We start from the raw sequence: 16,358 nt of genomic DNA on the forward strand, positions 1-16,358 counted from the left end.
GGGTTGAGAGATGTGGGTCCAATACTGGCTCTATTTGTCTCTCTGTATTCAACTAAAAGAACTAGTGCAGATGGAAGGAACATCTTCTTATCTTTTTTTTTTTTTTTTTGGAACTGTCTATATTGTAGATTTTGAAGGATTGGTGATTATAAACAGCTCTAGGAATCTAATGCCCGAAAAGTTTGTTCATATCTATAATACTGCTAATAATAAATTAATGTATAATTTTATAACAGCCTATAAGAATTGAGCACTACTGTTCTGCTTCTCTTCTATTTTTTTTAATTTATTTTATTTGAAAGTTAGAGTTACAGAGAGGCAGACACAGAGAGATGTCTTCCATCCACTGGTTCACTCCCCAAATGGCCACAATAGCTGGAGCTGCACCACTCTGAAGCCAGGAGCCAGGAGCTTCTTCCAGGTCTCCCACATGGGTGCAGAGACCCAAGGACTTGAACCATTTTCCACTGCTTTTCCAGGCCATAGGAGAGAGTTGGATTGGAAGTGGAGCAACCAGGATTCAAATTGGAGCCCATATGGGATGCTGGCACTGCAGGCTGAGCTTTACCCACTATGCCACAGAGCTGGCCCCCTCCTCTGCTACTTTAAGAGATGCAAAGTACCATCTTGGGGTTTTTCTACATTTTAATTCGTTTGACCACTGGAGAAAATGAAAAAAAAAAAGAGTTATCTGTTCATCTTATTTGACCTTTTATCCACTTTTACATATAAATTTGAATAAGCACCATGAATACTTTAGTACTTTATTAAAACTTTGGGGGCTGGCTCTGTGTTGTAGTGGGTAAGGCTGCTGCCTGCAATGCTGGTATCCTGTGTGGTCGCCAGTTGGATTCCCGCTGCTCCACTTCCCATCCAGCTTTCTGCTATGACCTGGGAGAGTAATGGAAGATGGCCCAAGTCCTTGGGCCCCTGCACCCATGTGGGAGACCCAGAGGAAGCTCCTGGCTCCTGATTTCGGATCGGCACAGTTCTGGCTGTTGCAGCCAATTAGGGGGTGAACCAGCGAATGGAAGACCTCTCTCTCTCTCTCACTCTCTCACTCTCTGCCTCTCCTCTCTCAATGTAACTCTGACTTTCAAATAAATGGATGGGTCTTAAAAACAAAGAAACCTTTGGTCACAAAATTTCATACAGGAAGGATCAGTAATGTAGCAGCATGGGTGCAGGTAGACAGTAAGGCTTTGGATTCAAATAAGGAACATGATCATTGCTCTAAGATCTTGGGCAAATTACTTATTCCTTTTAGGGAGCAATTTCTTGCTGTTTGAATTGTGGAATGTAATGGCACCATCTTCACCAAGTTGAATGTTATAATATTTTAGAGTAGCTTAGTTTAATAGCCATCAAATAGTAGGAACTAAGTAAATGCAGATAAGGAGAACTCCTAAATTGGGATTTACCCTAATTCATACACATAAGTTTTTTTTTAATTTTACTTTCTGTTTTGATTGCTTGAATCAAGGTTTTGCAGCCTGTGGTGCATACTGGCCCATCGTCTGTTTTTGTAAATAAACTATTGTTGGCACACAGCCATTCCCTATGCATGTACTCTGAGTTGTCGATGGCTCTGTGCCCCAGAGACAGAGTTGAGTAGTTGTGACATGGCATGGCCTGGCAGGCTGAAAATATTTCTAATTGGCTCTTCATAGAAAGATTTCTGACCTCTGGTTTGAATGATAAAAGTAAAACATGTCCTCTTGAAATAATTCCAATAATATGGAAGAATCGAGCTGAACATAACTCATACCTCTTTATTCTTGAAGGCTTTGTAAGTTCTCATTTTCAAAAAAGTTTTTTCCCCCCTTCTCTGGTTTAGACAGTCTTTTTTCCTTCTATTCTCCTTATTGTCACAGTCTTTGAAAAAAAAAAAGATTTATTTAAAAGAGAAAGTTACAGAGAGAGGGGGAGAGACAGAAAGGGTTGGTGGAGGCGAGAAAGGGAGAGACAGAGATGTCTTCCATCCACTGGGTCAGAGCCTGGAACTCCATTTGGGTCTCCCATGTGTGTAGAAGGGGCCCAAGTACTTGGGCTGTCTTCCCCTACATTCCCAGGCACATTAGCAGGGAGCTGGATATGAAGTGGTACAGCTGGGCCTCAATTCAGCACTGATATACGATGCAGGCATCATAGGCAGTGGCTTGACACACAGCGCCACAATACTGCCCTGGTCCCCTGTTTTAACTCTCTAAGAAAATTCTTTATACCTCTTCTGTGCCACCCACTAGCTTTCCTTTTGTCTTTTTTCCCACCCTCTGTAAGCAATGACATATATTCATATTACACAAACCCCAATATCCGGTTAATTTTTACCCAGCTGTGCACCTGCTACCCAGATAAAGACACCTTGAACAGCACTCCAGAAAACAATCCCCAAGCCCCTGCCAGCCAACAGTCCCTACCAAAGTAACCAGTGCTCTGCCATCCATGGCCATGGATTGGGTTTGCTTCCTTTTGAACCTCAAACAAATAATGGAATTATACAATATGTAATGTATTCATTTACATCCTTTAGGGAGCCATTGCTGGCTTAAACATAACCCTCTGTTGTTTCCATTGCTGTGAGGCGTCCCAGTGTAACACACAGACCACAGTGTATCCAAGTAGCTGTTGAGGAGCATTTGCTTCTAGTTTTGGTATGCCCTAAATGTTCTTCTTCATTCAAAAATGTATTTATTTGAGAAACATGAAGAGAGGAAGGAAAGGTGAGAGGGAGGGAGGGGGAGTGAGTGAGCGAGCGAGTTCCCATCTGCTGGTTTACTTCCCGGATTCTTGCAGTAGCCGGGGCTGGCCCCAGCTGCAGCCTGGAGCTGGGAACACAACCCAATCCCAGTTTTCCACGTGAGTGGCAGGAACCTAATCCCTTACCCTCTGCCTCCTAGGGTCCGCATGCGTAGGAAGCTGGTGTCAGGAGCAGGGCTGGGTCTCACACCCAGACAGTCTGATGCGGGTTGTGGCCTCTTAACTGCCAGGCTAAGCACCCATTCCCTCTTTCACAGTGCTTTGGTGCATTTAGACACTTGTTTTGGGGTAGAGTCTACCTGGGAGTCGAATTTCTGGGTCACAACACACGCATTTACGTAGATTCTGCAGAGTTCCCATTCGTTTCCAGAAGCCGTGCCGGCAGCTTAGACTCCGGACAGCAGTGCTGTGGTGCCTCTCCTCTCCGAGCTCTCTCTCCTGCCTTCTGTGAGACATGAGAAGGAGGTCTGTGTCTCTGAACTCCTTCGTGGCTGTGGGATGGGATATTGCTGTAATTCAGACATCCCATCACTTTCTCCATTGACTTCGTGATCTCGAGTCATGTAACCTGACCTCAGCGGTCTCGTTCATAGAGTGGGGCCCAGAGGCTGCAGTATCTTCCCCTATGAGCTTTCCTGGGCTGGAATTGACTTCGTGATCTCGAGCCATGTAACCTGACCTCAGCGGTCTCGTTCATAGAGTGGGGCCCAGAGGCTGCAGTGTCTTCCCCTATGAGCTTTCCTGGGCTGGAATTTGAATCTGGCTACTTCCCTGTCCCTATGTGCTCTCCTGATCACTGCTGGCTGGATTGGAGGTAAAGGGAAGAGGTTAGAACCCAGCCCTCCACCTCCCCCAACCTCACACGCACACCAAGCCCCATGCAAAGGCACAGGGACTTGCATCTGATTGAGTTCTGGGCGACACTGGCAGCAGGTGTATTTGTGACCCTCCTTTCTGTTGAGGGTCTCCCTTCTTCCACTTCTCTCTCCTCCCCACTCTTTCCTCTTCCCCTCTCTTGCCCTTTCACCATCTCCTTTCCTCCACATCCCAATCTGGAGGACCCCTTAAGCTCCCTCACAGCGTCACAGGCAGTGGGAACGCAGATAAAGTGGAAGCAACCTGTCTTGCTTACAGATTTTACAGTCCCAGGGATCTTGTAGACAACTCTTCAGTAAAAAGGGAATTAAAAAGCAGCGAAGTCATTTTACTTGCTGAAAGAAAGGATATGCGTCTTGGCATGGGATGTGAGATTATTGGTTTCCTTTTTTTTTTCTTCTTCTTCTATCTACAGTCTTGGAAAACATAAGAATCCCTTTGTGTTATTAAAATGTCCTCATGCCCTTTAGGATGAGTCATAGGATTTCAAGGATCATTGATTGAGAAAATGTGTGGATTCAGAATTTACTGTGAATTTATTTCTGCTCACAGATGCAGGTGCCTTTTAGGTCCTATCAGCTTGACCGTCTGTGTCTGTGTGGAGTAAATGGGTTCTGTAGACTGCAGAAGTGCTTGGTGTAGGTAGGATTCCCTAGACTTCCTGCGATTTTTCTTTAATTTTCCTTCAAGAACTGTTTCTCTCCACCTCCACCCCTCTCATGGAAAACTGTGACCAAGTCCATTGCTTGCTGTTGTGTGGAGTTCTCCAGTCTTCTCCCATCTTTTTCATTTTCTCCTCCAAGAGACATCAGTTGGCAACCTGCGTGCATAGAATACCCAACTCCAAATTGCATGCTTGGTCACATGGCCTCTGATACCCCAGCCAGATGGTGACAGTCACAGTGAACACTGCAAAACCTCAGCTCCAACCATGGAGCAGAAACCTTGGTCGGAAGGAGGTGGTTAAACACTTATGCCAAAGACATCCTGTCTTTGCATCGAACTGGATACAGTTAAGCCTAGCCCTATTTTTATTTTGGAATTGTGACTTCTCAGCATTATACAGAAATAAAATATTCTGACATTTAAATAAGGAATACTTATCTTCCACATTCAGTCTATTTGTGCCCAGAATCTTATACTATTTTCCATCACTTAGCCCATGAAAGGTGGCACATTGTTGAGTGACTCCTTGAAATCTTGGGTACAGAAGTCACAGGGTCAAGCTCACATGTGTTTTCCTTTCCTATTTGATCTTATTTGCCAGATAAGTTGTTCTTATTGGGGGGTGGCTAGGAGAATTTCTTTTTTTCTCTTTTATAATATTAGACCAACGACCAACGATTCACCACGGGGAAGGGAGATATGGATGTCACTTCTTGCTGCTATTCCAGGAGGGTGAACTTGCCTCATGTGGCTCTGCATGCAGACTGTGGAGTTAGGGAAGCTAAAGACCCACAGTCAATGCCTAGCAGACTGAGGTCAGCTCCAAGGACACAGAGCACATCCCAGATCTGACCAGCAGCTTCCTTCCATATGCCGGGCAGCTGGGCAAGGAGAGGACTTGGCCTCCATCTGGAAGACCCCGAGCCATCCTCAGTCCCGGGGCTGCACCTCAGAGCTCACACCGACTGTGTGTTCTCCTGGGAACACGGACCTGCTGATGAATCTGTGCCCTAGATTTCCCACAAAGCAGTTGTTCCTTTGCCACCTCCAGTTCCAGTAGGGCTCCTGACAAACCCTACTGCCTGACTCCAAGGCAAGACATGAAGCAGGATGGAAATGGGGTCAGGCGCCCGCTGGGGGCTCGCAGCCAACCCTATTGGGATCAGCAAGCTGACGTCATTCGGCTATAGATGGAAGCCCGGCTCCTGGGAAGCACCGGACTCTGTTGCTAGGATCTTTGATGGGAACGAGCTTGTCCCGAGAGTCAGCCTTGACTTCTCGGTTTCAGAAACCAGCCCTGACCCCTCTGTCGGTGGCCTCAAAGGTCCCTTCCTCTCTGCAGCTTCTGCTGAGCCTCCTTTGTGCATCACAGCCTGGTCCAGGAGAGAGGAGCTTTGTGCATTTTTGGTCAGCACTGCACAGTTTTAGGGAAAATATACCATATGCAAGGCCTGTGCCAAGGATTTAGGATCTAAGAAGAGTAATACAAGATCCCTGCCTTGAATTAGCAAATAAAGTCATCTGCCTTTGATGACGACTTAGAAACGAATGACAAATATCAAAGAAATATCCAGGATATCATGGGGAGAACCATGATCTCATCCTCATCTTCCTAGGATTCAAGGAAGACTTCCTGGTGGTGGAGGCTTCTGGAAGCTCTACCCCAAAGATGGCCAATGTCCACTCTCAGCAGTGACGATATTGATGACGGTTTACTTTGTCAGTAATTTCTTGCAAATGGGCTTGGTTTCTCCCTGTCATTTCCTACCCTGGGAGCAGCAGAGCTTTCTCTGCCTGTCCTGCCTGCCTCTGGAATCAGGGTGGGACCCTCTGAATGACTCTGTCCCTGTGATAGGATTTGCTAGTGAACTTCCTCCACGCTGTAGCACCATTGTTCAAATTTGCACTACACATCCGTAACAGCCTACCTTACATTATATTGCATACGAGAACACGCCGTTTCTGATCATGGGGCTGCTGCAGGAGGTACATAAGCAGCAACTAAACAATCTTGGACGCACCAGGAAAACACAGCTCAGGGTGTCCACATGGAAACTCATCCTGGAGCCCCCCCATTGCTAGGGTGGCCCAGACTCCTCAGCACAAAAGCCAAGTGCCCTTTGCCTTCCGGCTCCTGTCTTCAAGGTCTCCCCCTCGATCCCTTCTTTCTGGGAACTTCTGAACGACCCTGTGATCACAGAGCACCCCACATTTCTCCCTGCCTGCAGACCCCTGCAGATTCAGTCACCTCATCTTGTAATTACTGGATTGCACGACCCTCTTCCACAGGACTCCGCGGCCAAAGCCACATTATTCATCTCCTTGTGTTGGTGTGCCAGGCAGACATGTTGCCTGTATGTTAAGTGCTTTGGAATGAATGAATGAATGAATGAATGAATAAGAAAAACCGCACAAAGTCTTCAGGGAACCAAAAAGCAGTGACCAGAAATGAAACAGCTCATTAAACCCAACTTCTCCAAACCAAGGACCATCACTGCTGAAGGGCAGGTGCTTCGGCTAGAACCCAAGAAACCAAACAATCATGGAGCCGTGTGCCTGTGAGGCGCTGTGTGGGAGGTGACTTTAAAAGATGTGTTTCAGCAGGTTCTCAGGCCCTGGACAAAGCCTGAAGGGTACAGGTTCAAGGTGAATTTTTCACAACCGACCTCGGGGGAGAAATGCTCTGGAAGTCTGCAGGCTCTTCACATTGCTCGCTACGAAATACTTTCCTGGAGCAGTCCCCTCAGCTCTTAGACAGCCGGACAGAATGGAGTGAAATCTGGTCTGAAAAGCAAGAGCTCTCCCCACGGACGTGCTGAGCATGAGACTTGGGGCGAATGAGGGGCTGGTTTCTCCCACTTCGGGCACGAGAGCCTTTTCGGAGAGCTGGGGCTTCCCATGGCTGTGCTTTCTTGGACTCACGGACTGCATGATTGGAAGGGCACAAGAAGGGTGGGTTGTGTGGTCCACCCCACCCACATCCTCACCTCCAGCTTTCTAGACTTCTGCAGTAATAACATCTCTGGATACTTGCTGAGTAGGGAGTGTGTGCCGGGCACTGTATACAGGCAACATCATCAGCAAACCTCTGAGTTAAGCAATGTTGTGCCACTATTTGGTAGGGGTTAAGATTGGAGCTCAGAGAGGCTGAGAAGGTTCCTAGACCGCTCTGTGTCCTCCTCCAGCCCTCTTTGCAGAATGGTGGCAGTCAAGGGACCAGCCACGTTAAGTTGATGTGTGGATCACGTGAATTAGTTTTGGGAAACGCTAGTGCAGTGCCTGAAGAATAGTAGACTTTATGTAGCCTTGTTAAGTATATGCAGAAATGGATACTTGAATGCTCGGGTGGTCAGACAGGGAAGTAGAGTATGTGATTAAGAGCAGGTGGCCAGCACATGCGGAAGCAGGAGAAGAGTGGGGGGTCTACAGCCACTGTTGTCTTTCTCTCCCCACAGGGGAGGACCAGTCCTCCTACAAGGCTCAGCCTACATTCTGCTGACACCTCTACTGATGGGAAGTTCATGAACACTCGCAGGACAGCGAGTCTAGTTACCTCCTTCTAACTCAGGACCTCAGCAGGCCCTTCCATTCGTAGTCCATTCTAGTGTTTTCTACCTGAAACGTTCGTTCTTATGATACACTAGATGGTGTTCACTTAAATTAGCATTTGTTTCTCTTTTTTTTAAGATTTATTTTATTTATTTGAAACAGAGTTACAGAGAGAGGTAGAGACAGAGATAGAGGTCTTCCATCCCCTGGTCTACTCCCCAGATAGCCGCAATGGCTGGAGCTGTGCTGATCCCAAGCCAGGAGCCAGGAGTTTTTTCCAGGTCTCCCACGTGGGTGCAGGGGCCCAAGCATTTGGGCCATCTTCTACTGCTTTCCCAGGCCATAGCAGAGAGCTGCATCCGAAATGGAGCAGCCGGGACTCAAACCGGCACCCATATGGGATGCCGCTGCTTCAGGCCAGGGCTTTAGCCCACTGCGCCACAGCACCAGCCTCTTTCATTTGTTTTCATTTGTTTCTTAATGGCAAATATGAAACCCATGGCTTCTACCTCATAAGGAGTGGATGGTCAGAGTGAGAAACCCCCATGCTTGCGTGGCAGCCTGCACTGTCTGTGTGTGCCAGTTCTGTGTGCCTGACCAACCCTGTGCATTTGGCACAGCCTGTTGCAGCATCACCCCGCCAGCCATCTGGGAGGCAGACAATGCTACCTCGGTTCTCCTCACCTGTTCTTTTTCAGGTTCTATATCTCTGGCTCCTGACTCTTGCAACCCCACCAGTCTGTCTTTCAGTGATGCTAGGATTAAGAAAAGAGAGACTCGCTGCTCCATGTGCTGAGTTTACAGCCTTCCATAAGATGAGGTGGAACTCAGAGGTTGGCAGAGGTACCCCTCCGTGTGGCTGGTACCGTCTTGTCCCCTGTAGATAGGTACAGGAAGAGCCCTTGAGCAGGTGTAACTCCCTGCTCTGCGAGTGTTCATGAACTTCCCATCAGTAGAGGTGTCAGCAGAATGTAGGCTGAGCCTTGTAGGAGGACTGGTCCTCCCCTGTGGGGAGAGAAAGACAACGGTGGCTGCAGACCCACAGCTGCTGATGCAAGGCTCCATCTGCTCACAGGAGAGCGTTGAGCTCGTGTCTTCCCAGCAAGAATGAGTCTGCTCCAGGCAGGAGATTTAATTGTCCCATTTACTGGCTCTGGTTCGAGGGATCGTATTGACAAAGATCGTGACCTCCTCGTAATGGGAGAAACTGACACTGGAATAAGTTTCCCAGAGCTGCTTCTTGGGAAAATGGCATTTGATTGTTCGCCCTGGCCAAGGGCATGCCTTTCGTGCCGAAGCCCATTGCAAGTTCCCCTCGGCTCTGTGTTTCCTTCATTCGTTTATGTGACAGCAAAACTCAGCAAACAGATCTGAGCATTTTTGCAATAAGCCTGGGGATCTAAGTAAAGACAGAGAAACAGAAAATATGGATTCAATCCATACTGCATGCCGCAGGCCACGAGAAGAATCAAAACCATAAAGCACGGTCCGCGATCTCCCTCAAGGAGATTACAGTATACTTGAGTAAATTAAAAACGAAATAAGAAAAGTATTTGAACTACAGTTCAGTACACTACTCGAAGAGGGCCACGAGGCAGGAAATGATTAACTGGAAAATGATTGGAACAGGCTGTAATTGGTATTGAGAAATGTGAACTTCCTCTCCTCCCAGAGTGCAGGTCTGTTTTGCCGAGCTGACTTATTCTAAACAGAGATGTTGTTTTGGCAAAGGGTAGAGGGAAATTCGTATCTGGAGCCTGAAAAGAAACCTGGGCCATGTTGCTGCCCGTTTCAGGCTAGCAACCCCACAGGAGCAGTGTGCTGGGATTTGATGAGTCATGGTGGGAAGACCCACTTTGGCCTCCTCATTTACTCCAAAGGGAGGGGAAGGTTAGCAGTTGTGTTTGAAAGGGTTGACTTTGGTGCTTTTCTGAGGGGAGAAGCCATCGTGTGAGTGTCCAGGGACACAGTGGGCAGAGAGCTCGGGCCGAGTTTGTGGTGGGGCTGAGTGGACACTGGGCTGGTGTAACAGGTTCTGCTGTGACAGATCTGGCCGGATAGCCATGCTGGAGGCTGTTGGAAAGAAACAAAGTGCATCAGGGTAGCCCCTTCCCTCATTTTGCCTGTGCCAGTAATGAACAAGAGCCCTGCTTCGTCGGGGAAGATGTAATAGACAGGGTTCCTCTTCTCTCCCATAAATATGTACTTCAGCTATGAAAAGGAGGCTAGGAAGTCTCTGTCCATCAAAGTGAAGAACGTTCAAGGAGGTTTGCCGTCTGTTAGAAGCTCTGAGTAAGAGATGAAGACCCCAAAGGATATGGTATTCCAAATGGATGCTGCTGAAAGGGTGTAGTGATCACAATTAAAAAAAGACTCATGCAGAAAAGCTGACATTAAAACCACTGGAACTATGACTGAAGCAAACCCAGAAACCCTTTGTAGGCATTTCTGTAACCCACTGTTCTTGGGGGCTTTTGGAATTTAGAGAGAGAGTAGCTCTTCACAATATCTGTCCATGATCAAAAGTTACAAATGTCACAGGAAATAACCCACCCTGAGGGTCAGAACGCGCAACAGACACAGATGGGGATGCCATGAAGTAATCCCCAAGACTGCACGATTCAAATTATTAAATATATAAAACTTGAAGACAGTCATAGCAAAAGAACAGGATGTTATCATAGAAGTAGCAGACAAAACTGTGGAAGAGCCAAATAAATGTCATAACTCAGTATTACATTAAAATTTTCAAGTTAAGCTAAATTTTACTAATGAAAGAATAAACAAGAAAATAGATCAATGGAAATCATCCAGCATAGAGGAATAAGGGAATGCAAAATATTAAAACAAGGTTAATAACTCAGAGGACAGAGCGAAAAGGTCAAGAATGTTTTAAACAAAAGTTTCAGGAAAAGAATAAAATAGGATTATCATACGCTGTTAGGAAATTGCAAACTAAAACGAGAACTCCCTTCCTATTAGAAAGGCAAAAATCCCCAAATGCTGACAGTACAGTAAATTCTGGTAAGGGGGTGGAACAACGGGAGCTCTTATTCAGTGCTGGTGGAAAGGCAAAGCGGTGCAACTACTTTAGAATACAGTTTGTCAGATTCCTGCCAAGCTAAACAGAATCCTCACCATAGTATCCATCAGTAGTGTTGCTGGGTACACATTTACCCAATGGACTTGAAGTCATGTCCAGAAAACCCACACCTGAATATTTATAGCCATCTTATCCACAATTTCCAAAACGTGGACATTCCTTAGTTGGATGAATGGATGAACAAACTGTGCATCCATGTTATGAAATATTACTCAATGAGAAAAATAAATGAGAGTTAAACCAGAAAATGTGTGGAGGAAATTCACAGTCCTGATTCTAGTGAAAGAAGCCAGTCTGAAAAGGGGCCATACTGTGTGAGTCCAACTTTGAAACATTCTGGAAAGGCACAACCGTAGAGACAGCAGAAAGGTCCACAGTTGCTGGGGTTCCAGGGTGGGTAGGAGGAGGGATCAATGGGGCAAGGATGGGATGGCGAAACAGTGTCCAAAGCAATTAAAGAGGAACTTTTTCCTGAGTTAAAGTGGTAACTCATCCAGTTGAAGAATCACTCTGAGTCCAAAGCGGAACAAATAAATCCATACCTGAATGTCCACACCAAATGCCAAATGAAATTCTCCAAGGCAATTAGAAATAGAGATGGCATGGAAAGGGGTGACAGCTAAAGATCAGCCAGGTTCTTAACAACTGCAGCCCAGCCCAAAAGAAAATCAAACAACATCTTCAAAAGCTTGAAGAGAAAGATCATCATCAGCTGGGACTTTTCTGGTCCGCCAAAGCATTCAAGAGAGAGAACAAACCAGAAGCAATCCACTCTAATTTTTTTACAAAACCTAAACAAGAGACCAAAACCAAGTTACTAATCACAGTCAACCTCTTCAAAAGGGCATCAGTCCAAACACTTCTGGCGTCTCCTTTAGTTTCCCCTGTCTTTACTACGTCTTAGAGATACTATAAATACAGATGCATACAAAAGGTAGTCGGGCTTTTCATTCAACATTATCTGCAGCTTCCTTGGTCTTCACTGCCCTTGAAGAGTATGTTTTGCAAGGCTTGGCGCGCAGTCTTTAAGTGCCATGGTTCAGTGAGTTGCCAGATAATTCCCGGGTGTTTAGGTCAGAGTGCACGTGAAAGAGCGACGTGCCAAGCACGGCTGCAGCTCTCTTCTGTTGGAAAATCTAGCTGCTGCTTTAATTGCCTACTGTAAGGTGGGGGTGTTTGATTTGCAGGAGGCTACTCAGAGCCAAAGAGGCCTTTCTTCGCCTGAAGTCTATGCCCCACCTCTATCGCTTGTAGTTGTTATTCTATGGAGCGGGGAAAGAAGAAGTTAATGCAGTGGAGAAATACCATAGATGTGCCAGGCTCCATTCTAGGCAGTTTCTTTACAATGATAAGTACTAGCACAAGCTACTATTTAGGAGAGCTTACTATGTACGATAGAGGCCAGGCACTTCAGGGAGTTTATATGTGCTGATCTCATTTGATTCTCACCAGAGGCTCTTGGAGGTAGACACTGTTATTATACCCATTTCACAGGCAGGATGACTGTGGCTCCAAGGTAAATGACGAAGTCTGAATTGAAATGAAGTCTGTCCACTGTAGCATGCTGCCACTTTATTCCCGTGTCCCCGTTGTAAGTGTGGGTGGGTGTTGGGGCCAGGGTAGAAAAAAGCAAGGTGGGAAGAACATAATAGGATCCTGCCTCCCCTAAAAAAACACCCCCAAAACACCAAAACCAGAAACTACGCTGAATTCACTGTACTGTATTGTGGGGTTTTTCAGATGAGGAGACAGGACATGGGAGTATCCATTCTAAGAGCACGCCACTGGGTAGCTATGCACTCCCACTTTTATTTAGATGATACCAGCGAGTCTACAAGCCAGCAGGCACCTAGGCAAGGTTATACATCAACTTAAGGATTTGGGAAAAGGAATTGGGTCTGGTGGCCTAAGATAGGGATTAGAGCTGTGTTGTGAATCTTCAGAGACAGGCCCATTTAGATGCTCATGCAAACTTACAAATTCCTGAAAATACTCCAGGTACCAATTCATGTCCATTAGGCCCCTGCTGGTCCCACTGCCACGTTCCTTTGGGAGTGGGTGTGCCCATCCCCGTCCTGTTTTTGCTTAAGCTGAAACTGTGGCTGTGCCTCTAATTTCTGGGGGGTGTGCCCCCCAGAGAGGCACTTGGGCAGAGGACACTTCAGGTACGGAAAATGGAATTAAAGATACATCTATTTTGGTGCAAAATATTGGCCTCCATGCCTAAGTTTTTCATGATAACTTGTCTTCCATGAACTTTTTGAAGACCTCTCATGTGCATGGATTTCAAGAATTTTTGCACCCACATAAGCTGATCTTTCGGTTCTCATCTGCACACTTTTCGAAGCACCCTCCTCATGTGTTAGCCCATTCTCACTGCAGTGGGACTAGGTGGGTGTGGTTATCAGCATCCTTGCTTGTGTTACCCCACCCTCCCTGCAGTGGCACTAGGCAAGTGTGGTTATCAGTATCCTTGCTCAGCAGAGGGGCTGATGGACTCCAGGGGCGCTCAGCCACTTGCCTTCCAGAGGGCTCAGCCCCAGGCTGCACGCTGCAGTCCTCACTGCCTGTGGACCCTGTGTTCTGCTCAGGTGAGATGGAGGAGCTGGAGGCACTGTGGCTCACGGGAATCTGCCACAATGAGAAGAACGAGGTGATGAGCAGCCAGCTGGACGTGGACAACATGGCGGGCGTGTTCTACATGCTGGCGGCGGCCATGGCCCTCAGCCTCATCACCTTCATCTGGGAGCACCTCTTCTACTGGAAGCTGCGCTTCTGCTTCACGGGCGTGTGCTCCGACCGACCCGGGCTGCTCTTCTCCATCAGCAGGGTCAGTATCCCTGGGAGGCGGGGCCCGAACAGCGTGGGGCTTCTGGGAGGCAGGGAATCCCTGACTTCCCAGTGGGGTCTGTCCCCCGCTCCCCTCACTCAGCAGCTCTTGTTGGGTTTTTCAGAAGGACTTCCAGACTCCTGTGTGCATTCATAAGCCGGGCATTGCAACCCGGATGACTGTGAAGCACAGAGGTCCCGTGGGATGGGTGCAGGAGGCTGGGTGTGAGAGAAACCGCACACATGCAATGAGAGGTAGTGACTGGACCTGGGAAAGCTGTGCGAGGCTTGCCAACCAAGAGAGGGGAGCCACACACAACTCCTGCCGAGTATGGTATTATGGAGTGTGTGGTCCGTATCCTGTCTTCTAGCTTTGAAGAGAGAAAGTGATTCTGATGTTATGTGGATGTTTCTATTTTTAAATATTAGCTAACTAATTCCATTTGTAATATGTGGACTAGACAAATCGATCTGGCCTTCATTAGCCTGGTGTTACGTTACCAACCTTGTTCTGCAGGATCTTAGAGTTTACAGGTGCACCACTATAGAACGTGCAGAACAAAACAGAATCTACATGCAGTGTCATGCAGTGCATATGCAAACCTAACAACATACAAACAGCAACACAGCAGAGCCTGACACATGAGACATGGGCATGACATGTCAAGAGGGAAAGGCGCATGCATCAAAAAAATCCAGAATGTATGTTCAACCCAATGTAGACGACAGCAGAGAACACACATGATATAGTGAGTTTGTATGCAGTGCAGAAAATCCCTTTCCCGCACAGTACAGCACGTGTGTGCCGCTCAAGGTATGTGTGGCACAACTCGTCACCAGTAGACATATATATTTATTATATTTATGGGGTACTTTGTATACCAGGTTTTGTGTGAGAAGTTTCTGTTTCCCTTCTCATTTAATCTCCAAGCCAATCCTATGAGAGATAGATACTGCTGTTAGTCTCAGATTACAAATGGCAAAACTACAAGATCAAGGGAATTGCAGCCAGTAAGGTGGAACCACGATTGAATGCAGATGGCGTGACACCAGCCAAGGCCTGTGCTCTCCCACAAACAACAAACACAGCAACACAGCGGTCTCTACTACAAATGTACATGTGTGTGCAGTCCACGTCATACGTGTTCACACGTGGAATAAAACCTGCCACTTACTGCATTGCAATCAGATCACCCCTGCACACTGGGCCTGCACCTCTCCACCTAGTCTAATCACGCTGGCCATTTATTCAACCATTCAGCTACCCACTTCTCTTGTTTGCCCTCTGAGGTGCTTTGTTTTTGTTTTCACCTTGGAAGTGCTTGATGAATTAGCGGAAAAACCTGGTTAAAGACATCTAATTTTATTTGCTGGTGTTTATCAGGAAAAAAATTTAATAATTGCTTTGACATAAGCGTTCGGTCTTTTTAAGAACTTTCTAGATCTAGAAGGTACACATTAGCTTGGTGAGGAGGATTTATTTTCTCCATTCAGTTGCACTACAAATTTGGACTCTGTGCAAATACATATTTCCTAATTAGCTGATGGCATCTAAATACACGGATTGCTCTAAACTAACAACATGCATGCAGATAGCTAGGTGTTATGCCAACTTTAAACTAATTCTCCTAGCCAATTACTAAAAGTTTTCAGTATCCAAACGGTTCTGGGATCATCACGAGCAAATGCACACTCTTGCCTTTGCTTGTGAATCCCGCTTGTTTTTGGAAGAGTGTTTCCTTCCGCCTGAGACATCACGAAGGAGGCCAAGTTGATAGGATGATCATTATGAGAAATGAATGGAACATTTCACTTCCTTTCCAAGCACACTGAGCAGTGAGGGGCAGGAAGGCTGGGAGACCCCGGGCAGCATGGGAACAGGTGTTGGTGGTGTGGTTGCTTCAAAGGCTGCAATTTGAACTTTGTCCTCTGTCTCCCTATGGGGTGGGGAGAGGGTCTCAGGTCCCATGGGAGCAAGGTTGCCACTTCAGCACTCCCTCAGGATCTCCTAGTCACCCTCATGGCTGTCTCCTGCCCCACAGATATACAAGACAAATATAATTTCTTTTTAAATATAAGTGCAACTTGGTATATATGAATAGGGAGGCTTCATTCTTAAGGATAGTTTATAATTTAATAATGGTTTATTAGGGGGAACTCTGAGCAGGCTCAGCCACTGTTCTATGCCTAGAGGGACTCTGAGTTGCTTAAAAACAGTCCCTCCTTTTTGGTCAAGGGCTACCCGCACCTCAAAAAGCTTGTTTTCTGTGCACAGTGACACATACACCTTTTGACTTCTATGCTTACACAGGGCACAGCACACACACTGAAACATAGTGCATTCCCTGTGTGTCCACAGCCCATTTTTTATTTATTTGAAAGGCACAATTACAGAGAGGCAGAGGCAGAGAGAGGGAGAAGGAGACAGAGAGGGTGATGGAGAAGGAGAGGGAGAGAGAGAGAGGAGAGAGGAAAGAGAGGGAGAGAGAGAGAGAGACCTTCCTTCTGCTGGTTCACTCCCCAAATGGCCACAATGGTCAGAGCTGTGCCTATCCAAAGCCAGGAGCCAGCAGCC

The 16,358-nt window shown here is 46.8% G+C and overlaps 1 protein-coding gene across 1 annotated transcript in view; it reads left to right on the forward strand.

The window, feature by feature from the left end:
* GRIN2A (glutamate ionotropic receptor NMDA type subunit 2A) overlaps positions 1 to 16,358 on the forward strand; it is a 402,461-nt gene that overhangs the window by 370,592 nt on the left and 15,511 nt on the right. Inside the window, exon 11 of the mRNA XM_070065018.2 lies at positions 13,546 to 13,784. Coding sequence (XP_069921119.1) covers positions 13,546 to 13,784 — 239 coding nt within the window. The remainder of the gene's footprint in view (positions 1 to 13,545; positions 13,785 to 16,358) is intronic.

The sequence above is a fragment of the Oryctolagus cuniculus genome, chromosome 19 (assembly GCF_051225735.1).
Source record: "Oryctolagus cuniculus isolate XC-2025 breed Fujian yellow rabbit chromosome 19, ASM5122573v1, whole genome shotgun sequence".
In the NCBI taxonomy this organism is placed as follows: domain Eukaryota; kingdom Metazoa; phylum Chordata; class Mammalia; order Lagomorpha; family Leporidae; genus Oryctolagus; species Oryctolagus cuniculus.